We start from the raw sequence: 19,614 nt of genomic DNA, 5'->3' as shown, positions 1-19,614 counted from the left end.
CGTTGTCAGGCGCAGAAAGTTAGCATCCCTGGGGAACGGTACCGGGGCGCTTCTAAAAAAATGCCTGAGCCGGGTGGCGCGGGGGGGTTGATAGCTCCCCAGAGCCGCTGGAGCTCGAGTCCGGCAAACCCGACCGGAATCCTGGTTATTCTGTGCAGGGACGGGGTGGGGGGAGATGTGGCAGGGGATTATTTCTTTGAGAACTTCTGCTCTGGCATTTCCTAACTTGTTAGGAATTGGCGGGCCTTTTATTGGAAATAATCTATCTATTGGCTGTTGCTATTAAGCGTTAAATTAATAACATTAACCGTTAATAAACTGTTTGAGCATCTCACCTGGTTTTTATCACACTGCTCGTGATGAGAAGTGGGATTCTGGGCCTCATAACGGAAAGCTGAATTTAAACCCCCGGAGCAGGTTTTCCCCACGCGCCGGCTCCATGCAGGGATGCCAGCCAGCTCCAGCCTGCAAGCCCGGGACGACGTTCAGGCAGGGCTGTGCCGGCGCTGGCATCCTGCTTCTCCAGACGGTCCCGGGATAATGGGTCCAAAGAGCTTTTGGGTCAGAGATGACACGTGATGGGAGAAGCCGGCAGGCACTAACACGCGGCTCGCAGTCTGCATCTCTGGGGGGGAAGAAGAAAGGAAGGGCATCGGTGTTAAGAATCGGTGACAGTGACACTTGCCAGTGAACTGCACTTTCAGAGAGTTGGGGGAGAAAGCATGAACGAAAGAGGTGTTCAGGGGAGTACCTGATGCATACTGTGCTCACGGTACACGGATGATAAAACCAAACTGGTGCTTTCTGCTGTCTCTTCTGAACCTCTCTGGACTTTTTGATGAAAAATGGCAAAGAAACAATAACAAAGGCAAAAGAAACAAGATGTTTTCTAGTGCTGCTGCTTGTTTCTCCATGCTGCCAAGTGAAACACAAGGCAGCATACCCCAAACAGGTCCAGGACCTTGTTCTGGTGGGACAGGAATTTCCCTATATGGACTCATGTTGTGCTGCAATATTCATCCTCAGAGCCAGAGAACAGCCCTGGGCCTATTGTAGTTACCAGAACACACGTAGCCTAAGAGACTGTAACTTAATTTTGGAAACATACTGCCATCTTTTTGGGGGAGAGATGATTATTTTATCTCTTATACACATGAATACTGACAATTTTGGAACGGGTGGTTTTTTTTACTTAAAACTCAAAGGACAAATGGGGTTTTCAGGCTTTCATAAAGCCTCCCGCTTTAAAATTCCTGGTTTGCAAGGTGCCAGACATCCTTGACTGTCATTTAATTGATCAAAACACTTAGCAACTGCTAGGACTGAGAGCTTTTTGTTGCGTGGGCCCTTCCCAGAGAAGCCTCTGAAGCCCAGAATTAACAGAATCAACCACAAAATATGGAATATGTGCTCCTGAAAAGATACTATTATTTTTTGCTTCAGGAACAAATAGACAAGAATTACATTTAAAGGGAAATGGAAATAAAATGTATTAAATCTGAAGAAGCAAAACTAGATTATGTCCTAATGAAAAAATTATGAATATTTTCATTTTCTTACTGGACTTTTAAAAGTATATATTAGCAGATTCTGGAGTTGAATGGCTCGGTTGAGTACTAATTGGAAATAGAAAATGTAGACAAATACATATATTTATAACATCTATGGAAGTACAAAGTTCTGCACCTGGGGTGGAAGAACCCTACACAACAGTTCAGGCTGGGGACTGGCTGGGGAGACTGCATCTTGCAGGAGAGGACCTGGGTGGCCTCTTGGACAAGAAGTTGCAGTCTGCAATGTGCCACTGGGGCAAAGAAGGTCAGTAGCATTCTGGCCCGTATTGGCAAGAGTGTGGCCACCAGGTTGAGGGATGTTACTATTCCCCCTCTGTGCAACAAACCTTGGAATTTTATGTCCAGTTTGGTGTTCCTCGGTACACTGACATACTGGGGGAAGTCCAGTGGAAGGTCATCAAGATGATGAGCGGGCTGGCATATGATGTATAAAGAGAGGGAGAACGGGGTTTATCAATCTTAAAAAGAGAAGGTTAAAGGGAAAAATTTACTGTTGTCTCCAGCTGCCTCAGGGGAGGGTGCAGAGAGGGCGGTGCAAACTCTTCTTGGAGGTGCACAGCCATAGGGTGAGATGCAATGAATGCACAACATCAGGTATTCCGGTTAGAAATTAGGAAAGAAATATACACCTGGAGAGTGGTCCAACACTGACATGGGTCCAGAGAGGCTGTGAAATCTCCATTCCTGGTGATGTTCAAAATTCAGCTGGAGAGTACTGTGAGTGACCTGATCTAACTCTGAAGTTGGCCCTTCTTTCATGGGAGTGGGACTAGGTGATCTCCAGAGGTCCTTCCCAACCTAGATCATTCCAGGATTCTGATTCTGCAATCTTTAAGCACGTTGGCTCAATGCACCAGATTCTGGAGGTGACTGTTGTTATTTTTAAGGACAAACAGCATTTTTTTAATGCTGTTTACTTTACACAGATTAGTAAGGCCATTGATTTCCCCAGAACTGTTGGTATTTATAAAGTGAGTGGAAGGCTGGGATCTGTAGCAAGTGGGTAATGTTTGTAGAATAATCACATCCATGAAACTCTCTGAGAAAAGGATCCACACTACAAAGTCAGGAGTATCTCACATCTGCATGGATGGGGCCAGAGGAATTAAAAGCGACAAGACTTCCCTAGATTTAGCAACGCTCCCCCCAGCAGAGACCATTAAATGCTGCTTGCTACTAAATGCCATTTACTAGAGGTACCTTCCAATTCAAAATATGTAGGTTATAGTTGGAGGCTGGGAGCGAATTCCCAACGCAATCAGTGCCACTGCCTGTGTTCACCAAGGAGCATCTGCTCTTGCGGACAGGGGGAATGGACTCATAGTGTGAATCTGCACGCAGATCTTTTGAACCTCTGCGCCTCTGTCTGGCAGAAAAGGGAGAGGAAATGGCTCAGGAGGTGTTTTTGCTGAGCATACTTAATGAATACACGAGAATTTCAGTCTACAGGGTAGGTGGAGCTGCTGGGTTAAACAAGGATTGGAGGAACACATATACTCGCTGTATATATACACCAACACGGAAGGCTCTGCTCAGTTGCCAGCCAGGCTGCTCAGTCAGTGTGCATCCTCTCAAGGCAATTTCTAAAACTCAGGTAATCATCGCTTAAATTTAGTTTAAGATTCACCAACTCCAGCTCACACCTTTTACATCCAGACATGCTTTTTGAACACACTTGCAGACAGCCCGCTCCTCTCCTGTAAAAACAAAACATTCAAATACGAACACAGTTGAAATGCACAGATTGTGAGGTTGTCCTCACACCCTCTGAGCCCATCACTCTCTGAGTCTCACTCTAGTCAATCTGCGCTGTGATAGACTCTCATGATGTCCCACCTCTGGCTCGAGTGTCCTGTGGTGTTAGGAATGTCGTTTTGGGAGTGGAGGGGAGGAATGCTGACCCAGAGCTCTTCATGGACATGCACCAGCTTTTATGAAACTTTCACAGAATCACAGAATCATAGAATGGTTTGGGTTGGAAGGGACCTTGAAGATCATCGAGTTCCACCCCCCCTGCCATGGGCAGGGACACCTCCCACTAGGCCAGGTTGCGCAAAGCCCCATCCAGCCTGGCCTTGAACACCTCCAGGGCTGGAACTTCCACAACTTCACCCTCACAGTGAAAAATTTCTTGCTAATATCTAACCTAAATCTACATTCTTCCAGTTAGAAGCCTTTCCCCCTCGTCCTATCACTACGTGCCCTACATGCACTGCATCATTGTCTAATTCAGTCCATAAAAGCGGTCTCAGGTCCAGGGTAGTAGCTCTAACTGGGAGGAAGACTGAGTGATACCCTCCCTCTCCAACAGTCCATGAGTTAGAGCATTTATTTGGGGCACAGGCAATCAAGGTTCAAAGTGTCCCAGCTCAGGCTACGGGCTTGAATCACGTCCCACGTAAGCAATTTAACTGCCAAGTGGCTGCCTATTCTGGGTAGCTATTTCTCAGATTTCTTATGTTGAAGGTGTTTAATAATCACCTATTTACTGGAGCATGGACTTACCTGAGGTTTTCTAACATCCCAGCCAAGTGGAAGATGGAGTCAGCCTCTCTCTCCTGGTAACGTGTAATTACTTACTGCAAAGTGGAGCAATTCCTACTGACTGAGAAGCAGAGATTAACCCTGCCACGTGTTAGTAGGACACTCAGCGGGAGCACGTCGGAGCAGGAACAAGGAGGACCTGAGTGCCCCATGTCCCCAGGGTGCCCCAGTGACTGACCTGTTTGCCAAACTGGGTTCTCTTGCTCCAGATGCTTATGAGGAACTTTGAAAAGTCTCTCTGTCTTGGCTCAGGAATGAGTTGAAATCCTGTTGTCTTTTTATTTGTATGGCTGGAAAGCTATTCCTCATCCCACCTCTAATGGCAGACCTCATTCGCTTTAGGGCATGCAAACTTTCCTTTAGGAATTGTCACCAATTTTATGACTTCAGTGACATAACTAAAGTATTGTTCAATCCTGCAATAGGAACAAAACAGAACAAGAGCAAAAGCTGTTCAACAGAGCAGCCACTTTGTGTATCCGTCTTGCCAAAAGCACAGTCCTCCCTTATGTAAAGTCCCTGGTAAGCATCTCCCTCCTTGTGTCTCTTGAATTTGGCCACAATCTATTACACAGCCAGCCTAAAGGGAGGATGGACTCTGGTACCTCGCACGACTGTGTATGTCTCAGTAAATGAACTGCCAGGAGTGTTTATCTGTCTTCTGCCCAATGTGAATTAACTCCTGCTGGAATTAAACCCTTTGGTTTTGCATAGCACAAACACATGGTCATGGTCAAAGGAGCAGATGGAACATAACTTGATAAAGTCTTAGGGCACCTCCCGCATCATTCACTGCCGCAGTTAAAGTTGCACTCTGCGTAAATAAATGAAATGTAAATGATTTTATCACTTCTTTCATACCTTAAGGGACAACATTAATCAGCTGTGTAATTTCAGGGGAGTCGGCAGAGTGATGCTAGGTGTCATATTGCAGTGAGTGGTTATGACAGTAACGCAATAACTTGGAGCCAGCCTCAGGGAGTACTGCCCTCATAAGCCATCCACAGTTCCCATTTATTACTCTGGTGATAGCAAATACTTAACACATAAATACACCAGCACCTGTGATTTTCTTTACCTGTTGTCAGTCCCTGAGATGTAAACCTTTCTCTGGGCTCTGATGGACTTGGTCTCTGCAGGTTGCTTACAAACTGCAATAGAAAATTATCTGTGTTTCTGATAAAAAAAAAAAGTTTAAAAATGTCAAAATATATTACGCTTCTGGGAGTAGACGGTATCCTGCAGTTCTGTCAATCATCTAGAATAGCAGGCCTATAGAAAAATAATAAGAAACTGTGTGTGGGAAGACTAGGTACCTCCAACTTAATACATGAGCTTTGGCAATCAAAGCTGCCAATGCAAACTATCAGGACTCTGCCAGGCAGACAGATGGCATGATGACAGCAAATGGATGGGTCTCTAAAACTCAATTATCATTTCAGTTCAGACCCTTTTTCCGTATGCCAAGTTGTGGAAGAGATTTGTTTATCTTGAGCTTTATGCGTTTTGGCAGATAATTTGCATAGGTGTGAAGCTATAGGGAAGGCTGCGATAGCGTTAGGCTGAACACGGCTTTTTCTGTTGCGTGTTGTTTTCCAGGTTACCTTGCTGCTTCCTTACAGGTGGTTTCTGAACGTTTATTTACATAAATCCATCTGTAGTCTGGAAATGTTCTTTCAGAACTCCAGAGGCAAAACATTTTAAGATCCATTTACCATAATAAGGAGAGAAATCGCTCTAAACAGTTTTCCAGGACAGCAGTTCTTCAACTTTTTTTCTCATACCTCCTTCCACCCCTGTTCTGCTCCCTTTGGCTCCTGGGCAGTGTGTTCCCATGCCCACATTTGCCTTGGATGGAGTACCGTATCCCTAAACCACCATTAACTTTAGCATTCAAGATTGGTTTTCTAATTGTAACAAATTGGCAGGATGTACAGAAATTAAACCACTGATGCCCATCATCAAATGAGGTCTTCAGTGGGAGATTCTTTTCTCTTCTTCCACCCCAATAGTCTAATTTCTTTATAAAGGTTGCTGCCTTCTTCCCTAGAGATTTCTGAACAGCCACAGCCACATCTCTACCTGCCAGAGGAAGCATTGCCATAGTTGCGCGTCTTTCTCAGCTTGGGTATCGCTGAGGAGTCTCAGATTCATATTCACACACTGTTGCCTTCTAGCTGTGGAATATTTTCCTCCCCCTGATTATTCGGCGTAGCTGTATGTTTCCCTGCTCCTGCCTGTCCAGGTCACCCACATCAGCAAAAATGCTATTAAATTAAGTAAGGTAAATTCCCAGTATTTTCAAGCTGTGCAACGTGGCAGGTCATTAGAGGAAATGGGAAAGATGTGGAATTTTACTTACTTATATTTCATACCTGCGTTGCCATTTAGATGAGTGAGAGGCTCATACAAATAAGAGGAATTATTTACAAGTTAGAAAAAGTCAACTGGTAGGACAAAACCACACATTTTCTTTCTGCAGCTAAAACGAGTCTGCTCACATGCCTGTGCAAGGAAAGTGTCTGCAGATGTCTCCTGGAGGCTGACAAAAAGCTTGCCTCTTGATCAAAGGCAAGACAGCAAACTTTTCCAGCTATTTGAACAGAGACAGCCATTTTTAAAGGACCTAAACAATCATTTCTCTCATAGAATTTGGCAGTATCATGTGACAAATATTTCATTTTGGTTCCTTCTGCCGCAGCAGGCACCTGATCAAGCAGCATCTTCTTGCTACAGCTATAAAATTCTCTGAACCCATGGGATGAAAGAGGTTGTATAAATGTGCCTCTATTTTTCACAAAGATTTTTATTGGTAACATCGTTACTTTTGACAACCAGTATTCACTACTTTGACAGCAAAAATGTTGCCAGACCTTTCTTAATTGTCTACCAATGCATTTTATTATAAAATAGACAATTTTTTTTTTTTCTGTCTGCTGGTCTGAGAGTCAAAGTTGATCGACTGTAACTCAGAAGTGGTGGCCCAGTGTTTTGTGAGCTGCAGCAGCTCACTCGCGGTTCACGTTCAGCTCCCGCACTGGGGACATGACGTGTGACAGCGGCAATATGCTCCTGCAAGAGCTGGCGGTGGAAAAACCGATCCAGCAAGAGCAGCTGAGTCCAGTACCTCTGAGTTACCCTGGGATACAGCTGTGTGCCCATCCATGCCCTGTCCCACAGGGAAGCCACCAGGCTTGGGGGGATCTGCTGGCATCTGCCACCAGTGAGTTTCTCCTTCCTTTTCGGAGCTCCACCTTTATTGAGGTGCCTCCAGGTAGATGCAATCCGTCTTGTAATTCTTGTCCCTGCAGAGATTTTAGTATGTCACCTGAAAGGCAGGGGACCTGATTGGCTTTGTTAAGCTGATGGCTTCTGGAAGTGCATTTTCCATATGTCCTTTTTCTACCTGTAAGCACCACAGACCCTCTTCTGTGGTTACTTTCTACTTTCAGGTTTGGACTGTATCACAGTGAATGCAGCTGCTAAAAGAACCAAAAAGTGACTTCCCTGTCAGAATTTCAGCATAAATTTAGTCAGAATCTTCTGTTTTGATACCACTGAATTCTTTCAGAGCCTCATATGGGCATAGTTCATGGAGTGTCTTCATTAAAGAAGATATTATCCATCTGCACAGAAGATGGCTCATGTACTGCTTGAAAAGCTAAATCTCATTTTGGAAACAAAGAAATCTTGCAATGTTTTTAAAAGGACTCCTCATCTGACCTGATACATCTTCAGAGCTTTCTGGGCAGACTGTCAGTGTCCTTCCTCCTCCACACACTTTCCCGTCTTCACTGTATGCTAATGCCTCTCCTATCTTCCTTGCTTTATTGAGCGCTAGAACAGTTAACATGGTCAGCTTTTAAACCATCACCACTAGCAACTGACTTGGCAGTTGGGTTATAAATGCCATTTTGTAACCACGACCAATAATTGAATAGAAAAGTGAGAAAAAACCACTTAACATTTTGATATTTTAAAGCCTTTCATCCAACATTCACACATACAACATCTCCTGTCCCTTAGCTCTGACACCTAGCACTATTGTCACTCTTGCAGAGCTGCCCCCACACACACGTACTCTCCACCCCTCCTGGTTTGGTCGCGCTCCAGCCAGTCTGGCTGCCAGTGCTCCATCCTTCTCCTGCTATCGTCCCTCCTGCATCACGGCTGCACCTTGATGGGGGTCTGTAAATGGAGTCCAGAGCGTGATACATTGTGAGGAAGAGGCACCAAGATAAACAGTCTCTGCCACAGTGCATCTTCTCTGTTTCAAGGAGGTTTTCGTACAGCTTTTCTGTTTTTATGACAGCCGTGACTGTAAGGAACCATAAATCCCGATGTCCTTGCCCCAGATAATCCTTCCTGCCCAGTGAGAGGCATGCCTCATTAAACACCGCATTACAGCTTCAGATTAATGACAAGTGTTACAGAAGAGCACTGTGGGTCGTGGAGAACCACAAGGAGTTCGTTAGCGTGCATCTTGCAAACAATTACTGATAAACACCCAGCTGGACTACTTTACGCAGGTGAGGTTCAGTGCAAGGGCTTGGGTTGTGTAAACAGAGTTAGCCATCAATACGCCTGGCATTTATTATAAGGATTTACAGCAGCTGCTTTCTGTGAGCATCAGTGAAATAGGTGAGGAAATAGATTTTCTTAAGCAATCTATGGCTCTGGGTGCCTCTCTTCTATTCATTTCAGGGAGTGTTATGATTTTAAAATGTAATAAGATTTTTTTATAAAACTGAAATGTCTAGAACATAGGTGCTAAATCCTCTGGACTGCTTAGTAAATCTCAAAAAGACGTCCGTATCTGAAACAACCTTTCCTTTCTTTATCTGAATAATAATAATATTCCTACAATAGCTTTGATATCCTTTACCCTTTCAGAGTCAACAGAGATGTGGGTGAGCTTTTGCCGTACAAAAGCAAGACCAAATAGTCTCCAAAGTGTGTTCAGTAAGCAATCAAGTTCGCCTATTACGAGAAATTACCCGCCGCAAATTGAGATGCAGTAAATGATGACATATATGCTTCTGTTCTGGTCGGCTTAATGTAAAGCGAGTTAGATTTACCTCCCTGCATGCCTCTCTCCCTTCCCTCACCCTGAGCCAGAACAGGAATATGCACACAAAACCAGGGAGGGTATGTAACCTTTTGATATTTACTAACTGGATTATGTATGAATGTGTGAGTCGACTCCCAGCCTGTAGGAGAGCCACGTGGTAGCTGGGCTCTTCTGGGGAGGGTGCACCTTCGTGGATCCTGTGATGGACCTAAATATTTGCATTGATTAGATCTGTTTGGTGCTTTTATCATTTAATCGTTATGAGCAGTGTGTGAATCACAAATTACAAGCGTGTACATATAAAGCACAAAATGTGTAGAGCACTACAACTAGCTGGTGTGTACATCAGCCATTGGAACGTGCCCAGGGGGGCATTTTTTACATGGATTTATTACAGGAACACATCCTCATTCACGACTGCGATTAATTTCAAGTATGTGCTTTATTCCTATCAAAATGAGCAGGGTTTGAGGATATGCTTAAAGCTAAGAATGTGATTTTGGAGCATCCCTGACTCAGAGACAAAGCTTGGGAAAATTGTCACAAAATACAGGAGGCAAAAAGCTTAGACTGTAGAGAAATGTAACTATGGAAATGTCCCTATCCTTTTAGGAAAAAAGAATAAAAATGTATCCAGTTGTCTGAGTGCAAGCAACGCTATGGAAAATGCTATACTACACATTTAGAATGACTTAAATCAATTGACGGCTATCCAGCCACAGAGGAAAAGAATGTAATTGTAACTGCGAGCAGCGAAATGGTTCTGCCTAATAGTTAAACATCACTAAGCGCTACTGTGTCTAATAAAATGCAGATCTCATTATCTGTTTGTTATGTGCATCGTGAGATAACTGTTCAAGTTGAAAAGTATAAAAATTTGATTTAATTCACTGACATTTTGGATACAAGAGGGTCAGGTTGGTCTTGTAACAAATAACAGCTCGGGGCATATGGAAAGGAGTGTAATTGAAGATAAGGCTCTAGCAAGACGAGTGGAAAATGTAATAGAGTTCAAGGATACATTAAACAAATGTATCCTGGCCTTCACACTGTAATCACCTACGTGTGCCATAAGGCAAACAGCAAATGTAATTGGCACCCCGAAGGAAGATCATTACAGCTTTGGTGCTTGCTGCCTCGTGCCACGATTTCTTCCATTTGCAACACCGAGAATTCAGACTTGGCAAGTCCTGGGACCCTGAGGCTGCTCTAATTTATACAGGGAACTCACCAAGCTCTAAATAAACCCAGAGAAGTTTTCAGTGGCTTCTTTGAAGGTTAAACCTATATCTGCGAGTGGCTACTGCGCTGTCATAGATTAAAAATGACCACCAATATGGCAAAAGCCGCCATGACGAAGGAGGAGGATGGTCTTTAAAGGGGAGGATGGTCCTTTAAGCACACAGGAGAGCTAACAAGTTCAGGCTGTAGTATGCCAAAATCAAAAGAAACAGCTTCTTGATAGCCTGGTGTCTTGGAGAGGTTCACTGTGATCTCGTTTTCTTGCGTGTGGTATGGCAGTTGCCTCTTTTCCCCAGTTCTGGGGCAGTTTCAACCATATCTGACTGGGATGTAGAGGCACCAGGGATATGGTAGGGGTGAAAGACCTTATTAGACACTGACGGAGCCACACTGTGATCTTAAACTTTATTTGGCCTCAGCCAGTTCACGGAGGAATTGGACCTTGAGACATACATCAATCGTTGGCTTTCTTGGTTTGGAGAAATATTTGCTCATACTGAGGGGGCTTTGGCAAATCTGTCAAGTAGGCAGAACATTTAGGGACTTACAGAGCCTTCATTTCCCTGGAAGCCTCCTGGAAGCTAAAAAAAAGGGGGTTACAGCCAGGACTGGCCAGAGAGCGTAAGCAGTATGCTGGTATTCATCCTGCACTTAGCTCTAATGAGGGAAGTCTTGGCAGTGAGACTTGTTCCCTTGAATCCCAATTCCTGGTTAGTACTGAGTAGATGAGATCATTAAAACTGACTTACCTTAGATATCAAATCAATAATTCTTTTTTTTTTTTTTTTGCATTGAAGAATGGCAGACAATTAGGGACTTAGGTAACAAATGTGTTACTTCATAATGTTTTCTGCTTGGCATACTAAAGAGGCAGAGGGTTCTAGATATCAATCTCTAATTAATTAAGCTGGCTCTGAGGTCGTGTTAAAATTATTGATCAACTAAGAGCAGAAGTGGATTCTTCATCTCCTGATGTCTTCAGATCAAGAGTCAATATCTTCAGGAAGTTCCACTTTGACTAACCAGTCACTCAAGATACTCAGCTCAGAGCAAGAGTATTTTGGATGAAATTTAGGGGCAAATTATAAGAAAGGCTGACCAGAAGATCTACTGGGTTCTCCTAGCTGCAAGGCTGTTACCAGGATGTTGTTGGAACATATTTTTCAAGAATGTCAATGTAAGATCTTCGTTTCATTTGAAAATATGTGAGAAATAGAAATCGGGTTGCTTCCGCGGAAAAAGAAAGTGGTAGTCCAACCCGGCAGCAATAACTACTTGTCTGCGTAGTACAGTGACATCCACGGGTAAGTACCGGCAGCCCCGCAAAGCTGCAACCACACACGTGTGACAAATGCAATCAGCTTCTCTGTTTGTGCCGTACCACAGGCAGAGAAGTGTGTACACCTCCGTGTCTGTGTGTAAGGGCACGCAGGCACAGGTCTCTCGGCTACCCTGGAAATGCTGCTCTAAGCTTCAGCGTTTGGGAAGGTCGTAAAGCAGAAATGTGCTCCCAGACTGGGGCTGCTTTTAGAGAAAAAAAACAACGGAGCGATCAATTCTGCTCCCAGTGCTCCATGTGAAAGGTTAATCTAAGTGACCTTCTGGCCTTATACTCTGGAAGTTGGAGGAACTGCTCCGAAGATGATGGAGTTGCTATGAATTTACGTCATCCGGGGAAAGTTTCCTGGCAGAAATATTTTTCATTGGTTTTAGCACCAAGACCCCGTGGCTACGTACGAATTTCCTTGTCGGCACAGACGGCCAGACGGGATCATGTGGCTACTGCCCTCTGTCTCCCACTCCGCAAACCCTGAGTCACTGCCCGAGAGGTCCAACTGCTCAGGAAAATGACCTGTGGAAAAACCAACCATTTTTAATAGCCTCTTCTCGGGAAGACCAGTGTGGGTCACCCCTGAGGCACTGAAACTTCTGTGTGAGTGTGGTACTGAAAAAATAAGCAACCAGAACCAGAGGAGGTTTTAGAGTGGTTCAAGTCAACTTAAGTGAGAACGCAGGTTGGAGGATCTAAGTTAGCAGAAGACAACTCCTCGCATCTCAGCAGCATGGACCTCTCCTTCATGCTGCTTCAGGCCTTACATCAATCCAGGCTGAGCTGGCTCAAGGAATTAAGGCAGATGGTTTGCTTTCACTGAGTTTGGCTCCATGTTGGTCAGATCAGAGTCACAACCTGTTCAAGAGCGGCAACAGAAATAATTCTAAACCCAACCAACCAACCAACCAACCAACCCACCAGTCTGCCATGGAAGGGAGGGAGGGAGGAAACCTGCCCCTCTTGGCAGCATCAGCGAGCCAGCAGAATAGCCCAGCTGTGGTGTGATGCCGCATCCTCAGGCAAGTGTCTTCTGTTCATTCCTCTTTCCAGAGGAGAAAAACAAATATTTGACTTTCTGGAAAACATACAGAAAGAAAGTGATGTGATGGAAAGGTTTTATCAGCATGAATTGAGGATTTTTACTCTACTCATAAACACAAAGGTGTAAATGAATAGCGGAGATCATCTCAGAGAAGTACCCAGACTCACTCTTCACACTGCTCTGTAATGTGCTCTGGAATTCCACCAACTTTAGTTGCCTTTCTCTGCATTTACGCATTAATAATGTAAAAATTAATACAAGTGTTAGCATCCTTTGACTTGCATAGTAAAGATTTGGCACAAATAATGTCAAGTTTGTTCCTTTCTTGAAAAACTGATTTTAGTAACTCCAGGTTTCATTAACTTTTTTTCAATGAATGAATGAAAGCCCAGGCTTAAAGGAAAAATCCATTCTCCATTTTTTGGCTGATACTAATTTACCCAAACGGAAAGCCTGTAAATGAAGGAAATCTTGACAAGCTACAAAGAAGGGCTATAGGGATAATTACCTGCCACATTTCACAAACATTTTTTCTCAATCTCAGAAAATATACAGAAATTGGTAGGTACCGTAGTAGGGGCAGAAGCAAAGACTTCTCCTGAGATGCAAAGAATGGAGCCTATAAATTATAGTATCACATTTTATTTGGGCAAATTATTTTTTCTTATCCAGAGCACTGGGAGGACTTGCATTCTTCTTTCTTGGTGTATTACAATCAGGCCCAGAACTCATTAAGAAAGTATTATAGCGTAATGTTATATATTTTTATATGCATATATATATAAAAAAGTATGTACATATCTAGACAATTTCTATAGAGAGGCTTATTGGTAGTCTGAAGGAAAGATAGAAAGAAAGAATCAGCCTCATTTAGAGAACAGAAGATTTAGATCAGATATTAGGGAAGACTGTCTAACCATAAGGAATTTTTACAAGACAAGAACAAGGTGTTGGGAAGGTTGTGTAGATGTTATCATTGGAAGTTGTAAAGGAGGGGGATTAACGAGGGGTTCCTCCTGCTCTCCCCCATCCATGCTGGCAGCTCCTTTCAGCTGTTTATGCGGAGGGTCCGCAGTTTTGAAGAGCCCTGCTCCAGTCTGCATAATTAATTCCCTTATTAGCTAAAAACTACGATGCAGCCCCCCCAAGTAGACCTACTTCAAGCAAGCCCAGTAACACTGTGATGCTCTGTTACACTTGTTGGAGAACATCTTGGAGCAGGAGTGGCTTTAGACAAGTGTAACTTGTGCAATTACACCGTGTACCATCCCTCTAGCTATATTTTGATAAAGGCATACCCAGCTGCAGCTTCAGGCTGGTTTTTTATCCTCACAATGTGACACACAGCGTCTCATTCACCTTTCCCTGTGGGCTAATATGCCAGATGCATTCCTTAGCAGGTAACAGAAAGAAGTATATCTCCTCCTTTAATACTGCCTCTCACTTCTGATAAAAATGCCCTTTTGTTAGATGTGCTAATGAGAGCATTCTCCTCCCCTGCCCATTTATGCACGGTTATAGTAAAGGTACACCTCGTTACTTGGCACTTGCAAAACATTTTGTAACTATTACATTAAAAAAGAAAACTGTCAAGCAAATGGCAAAGGCATTCTCAGTGCAGCTCTGGAACTGGAAGATAATAGAATATGAAACGATCAGTTCCAAGAGAGCCTTTTAGGATTCAGTGTTGCAGTACAGATAGAAAGAAAATTTTTAATTGTAAATCGTATTTGCCATTGCAAAGGCAATGAAGGAAAAGGAAAAGGAAACAGGAAAAATGCAAAGACAGTTCAAGCCAAAGCAGAGCCCTCTATGTACCCGTTTTGCACTTTTTGGTTCAGATTATAAAACCAGATTCTTAGGTTAAGAAATTGGTAGGGTGGTGATGCAGGAAGAATGCCTTCTGTGACTTCTCAACAACTTTCCAGACACATTGAAACTAACATCAGCTTTCTGTAAAAAACTGGGTATTTTGTGAAGATAGATATTTTATCTGAAAAGTAACATCTAGAGAGCCAGCTGCTACCAAACAAGTATGTATTATTAACAAAGAGCTTGGAAAACCTTCTGCTCATTGGAGTAAAACAAATATACAATTTAATCTAAGCTCTGATTTTAATTAACTGCAAGGAAAAAAATCAAGCTGTTTTTTTTTTTTTTCACAAGCAATTATGCCTAAATATGATATTGTAGGTGCATATGAATTTTTCATATAATCATTTGTGCACACAAATTAGGCATTTATGTAAGCAAAGACTAATTGTCTGCACAAATCTTGTCAACTCAGTGGGCTTTCACTATGCACAAGCAACGCCCATCGCAAAGTGAACATCGCTTTACAGCTTTTCTGGAGACATGGTCATAAACTTCTATATACAGAACTCTCATAGTCAAAACATATTAGATACTGTGCTCAGTGTGTTTATAGTACAGATAATGTGCTGTTCTGATCATTGTGGACTATGCAATGTGCACCATCTCTGTTCAGTCTCTTCACTAGAGTAACTAAGCCCAGAAATGAACTCATATTAAGGCATAATGGATCTCTGCGAGTGGTTGCTCCCGTGCAATTACTGTTGTGGCTGCATCAGAGCAGAGACTGTACTTAAGTAAGAGTCCAGTCTTGGATGTTTCCTGGGTAGATTAAGGTTCTGCCATGTGTTCAGCACCTCTGCATAAGTCAAGTTCCTTTGAACTAGTCTCATCCCTCTATGTGGTGATCAGAGCTACATGAATCCAACAGTGGCTGGGCTGGACGCATGAGCACTCCACCACATGACTGAGCATCCCATGTTATGTGATGTGCACACGTCCAGCGATGTGACAGGGAACATCTGCAGACCCTTCTGGAAGAGGATGAAATGAATCTGCACCTTCTGAATCTGAATGACTTCTCAGGTCCCCTAGGTGACCCCGCTATGCTCTTGGCCCTGGAGATACACAGGCGCTCTCGCACCCAGAGCTGGCCCTTAGAGACCCACTCGCCGCTTTGCCCCTGGGCACTTCACCTATTCACCGCTTGGTCCAGATCAATCTGGGGCTGGCGGCTTTACTGGGACAGCCCTGCAAGGGGTCCAGACAAGGTGGTGGTACCTTGGTTTGGGTTCCCACCTGCCAGTGTGCCCCTGTGCTCCTCTGGCTTGTGCAGATGGGCCTTTGATGGCCTCTGGGATGGGCCTGGGAGAAGGCTGGCAGGGTGTTCTTTGGGCTCCCCCTCCTGCCGTTGCTGCTCTGAGATCATGTAGATGAGCTCTGTCTCATAAACTACCAAATCCATACAGAGGCTAAGTATAGGTAAGCACTTTGTTCTACACCTTGCTGTGACTAAGCAGTGGCCCACTGGTTTGACTCGGTTCTGTGTGCTGATCTGTGAGCAGAACCCAGAATTTATTTCTGGAAAATACGGGGGATATTTTTCATGCTCAATAACATACTTTTTCAATCTAGTGTTCTGTTCTTATGGTTCATAAAGTAGAACACACACGGGATGTAGAAATTGGAGCTATTAATTTTTGTTAGAAATAGTCTAATTACTAGAATTTAAATAACTTGTTGACAGGTGACTCACGAAATACATAAAGAAGTAAAAAATAGGTTCATTAACTTAATTCTACTGCTTATTTAGAAGACAATTAAGGGGAAGAATTTGTGATTTATGTGAGTAGTCTTTTCTTCTGGCAGTGGTCATCCTGAAGCTAACAAAAGTGTGGATGAAAAAAAGATACTTTTGTGTAGGAAGATTAGTGTCACTGCTAATAGACACTCTATGTAACCCGAAGTCCAATATCAAGATTTACAAAACTACTTCTCGGGGGCCACTAAAACTGTTAGGTGTCTAAACTTCTACCAGGCAAGTCTTCTGTAGACCTGTTGCTGTGCGTCGGTTCATGACACATACAGAACTGCCTTTGCTTTGGTTGTGCTGCACGGCTGGTTGCTGACTTGACATCTTTTTGAGCTCTGGCAAGATTTTCCAAGTCCTTCTTCTTTTCCCAAGCACAGCTACGGGGCTCTGTCCAGGGGCTGCTTTCAGGGCTCATTCATTTGGTGGAAGGAGGATGTGATGGTCTCATTCTTCCCATTTCTACCAAAAGCCCCATGGTTAGAGAACATACAGAGGATGTAGGCACCCAGCAGCCATACATACCTCGTGCCTCAGTGAAGTTGCTTTTACTCCATTCAGAAAGAGAAGGACAGACCCACATGTCCTTGTCCCACATCCCAGGTCAGGGCTCTGACAACTTTATCTTTGCTTTCCAGGACTGAATTTATAAAACAATTTTTTTTTTCTGGTAAAGCTATTTTACTCAATTTTTAATCTCTCTTTTTTTTTTTTGACATCGCATTACACTTCCATACTGTGGATGGAATTAAACCTAATTCTTGGATTTTTGTCATAATTAGTCAAAAAAGAACAATTCTGGCTAAGGTTGACACCTTATTAATGGGTATCTTTTTGTGGAAAATTGCTTTTGCAATGAATTTCAGTGATTTAACACAGTAATCTGACCTTGCATTGCTAATATATGATATATTGTAGAGAATTTTCAAATTGTTGGGATTTAAAATACTGAATTTATTTCATATTCTTCTGATTTGACTAGCTGAACAAACAGAAGATCCAAAGTGGCCCAACCTGATGCTGCAATAGCCCAATTTCAGCTGAAGGTTTGGGAAGGGGCATTATTATTAAAAATCACGTTCAAAGTGTGCTGGTTGTTTGCATTATGCTTCTTTGTCAGTATTAGCATAGCGCCTGATTTGAAATAGTTGTAATCTTGGAGCTGAATGAAGAACTAAACTTAATGTGGCTACGGTAAATCCAAAGGATAAGGCGGCCAGGGGAACTCATTAGTGTAACAAAGAAAATACGCTGAGAAGGGAAATCAAGAGGACAAATCACTTTTTGGGTTTCTTTCTGTGGAGTGGGAATATGCAATAGCATATGAAATTAGATATTAGGAAAGTACTCTTGTGAGAAGGGGCAATTTAGCAATCACACTGAGAAATAAGATGAAGCCAAGTAATAAATGACATCATGAAGAAAAAAAAAAAAAACTCAGAAAAAATTGTGGAACAGAAACAGCGGTACTTATGAAAGAAAAGAGGTGAGAATTACCAGTGCTGGAAGATGCAGATGATTACAGAGGCACTGAAATCCAAAAGGAAAAGCCTCAGGAAGCAATAGTGTTAACGATATCTGATAGATCAAGAAGAACAAGAAAAATATTTCGCTGCAGGTGGATGAAGATTTTGGTCAAAATAGTTCTAATTTAGTGAGAAGAAGTCAAAATGGATCAAAAATGGAGTTGAAAAGAGTGAAAATGATGGAACAAAGAAAGCAAGGGCTGGACTTCGGGGCCTGGACAGTGACTATGAAGGAAGGCAAGGCTCAGAGAAGTGTTTTTCAAAGGTAGTCCAGGAAATAGTTGGGGCAGAAGAAAATGACCCTAAATAAAGTTATTAGAGAAGATATAAGAATATGAATTATTGGATGAAAGGGATAAACAGCTTTAAAAGCAGATGGTTATTTCTACTTTTTGCCCTGTACAATGAAAGAAGTGTATCATATAAAAGTTTAAGGACTTGTTACTTTGGTTTTCACTAAAAAAGTAAATTGTAATTGGGAAGGCAATATAATAAAACCTGCAACCAAAGAGTAAGATCTCTTTCTGGCATAGGAAAAGAACAGGCGATAGGTTGAGATTTTCTTACATAGCTGGAATAGAAAGGGGTAGATGTCATGTGGACATGGTAGATGTCCAGGAGGCCAGAAGAAAGGCAGATGAAGTGCCTTCCTTGAAAAAGGAGGAAAAGGAAATTAGGAACTTGGATACTACAAATTTCCCTTTAACTGTCCCCAAAATACTGGATAAGTAATACATTTCTTGTAAACAGATTAATAGTTTCTACCAGGTCTGTTTCAAGAGTGTCAGGTTAAACAAACGTGTTTTTTTTTTTCCTGGGAAAGTATGAAGGCCTGGTAGATAGGAGACTAACTGTAAGTGTCCTTGGTTTTTATTTCAATAAGCCTTTTAATGCATCTCGTAAGATCACTCTTATGTACGGGAGGGAAATATTGTCCACGTAAAATTATTAGGAGGGGTCCAAAATTCCTTTGTAAAGCATAGTGCGGGGGAAAGAATTATCTGACAGTACACGGATGTTTAAAATACACCAGAATCAGGCTCTGAAAGTGCTCGTTTCTCTCTGTTGACTATAAAGGTAATTTAAAGTGATGATTTCAGTTTTCTGATCAGTTATCTAAAGCGAGGCAAGCTACGTCCCCCTCTCGCCTTGGATGGTTTACTATCAACACAGGAGGAAGCTTTGAGTAGGCTTTTGAGGGAAAACGCCTGATTTGGGTAGTAGTCACTGTGTTCATTAATGAGTTGGGTGCTGGAGTACATCTTACGCCTCTTGGATTTGCAGAGACTCCCAGCTGGGTATTTTGGGAGAGGGCTGACTTTCGGAAGGTTCTTGATGAGCTGAGAAAACCGTCTGAAACCGGAAAGCGCTAAACGTCGTAACTGATGGCGTATGTGGTATACTGTCCGTGTCACCGCTTGCAGTGGTTAACTTGCTCGGTTTCCCCCGAAGAGCAGAGAGGAGAGCCTGGCACAGGGAGGGAACCGGGGGTGCCACAGGCCTTGACTCCCGGCTGGCGCCTGCGGCCGCGGCTCCAGCCCCGCTCGGGCCCTCAGAGCCCTGCGAGGCCCAGCTCAGGGACCGCGACTGGGCGGTGGGGTGGGGGGAACGGGGACGGGACACCGAAACCCGCCCCCGGAGGGGCCGTCCGGCCCCCCCC

General features: G+C 43.3%; 2 protein-coding genes across 2 annotated transcripts in view; one reads left to right on the top strand and one right to left on the bottom strand.

Annotated features, from left to right (window-relative positions):
- Positions 1–6,505, bottom strand: part of HTR5A (5-hydroxytryptamine (serotonin) receptor 5A, G protein-coupled) — a 9,143-nt gene extending 2,638 nt beyond the window's left edge. Inside the window, exon 1 of the mRNA XM_009886786.1 lies at positions 6,494–6,505. Within this exon, the coding sequence (XP_009885088.1) occupies positions 6,494–6,505 (12 nt within the window). The remainder of the gene's footprint in view (positions 1–6,493) is intronic.
- Positions 6,506–7,163: 658 nt separating this feature from the next.
- PAXIP1 (PAX interacting (with transcription-activation domain) protein 1) overlaps positions 7,164–19,614 on the top strand; it is a 47,664-nt gene continuing 35,213 nt past the window's right edge. The window contains exon 1 of the mRNA XM_009886785.1: positions 7,164–7,241. Within this exon, the coding sequence (XP_009885087.1) occupies positions 7,164–7,241 (78 nt within the window). The remainder of the gene's footprint in view (positions 7,242–19,614) is intronic.

Source organism: Charadrius vociferus, unplaced genomic scaffold (genome assembly GCF_000708025.1).
Source record: "Charadrius vociferus isolate BGI_N301 unplaced genomic scaffold, ASM70802v2 scaffold255, whole genome shotgun sequence".
Lineage (NCBI taxonomy): Eukaryota > Metazoa > Chordata > Aves > Charadriiformes > Charadriidae > Charadrius > Charadrius vociferus.
The sequence above is the reverse complement of the archived record's forward strand: the minus strand, read 5'-3'. Positions and strand labels throughout refer to the sequence as shown.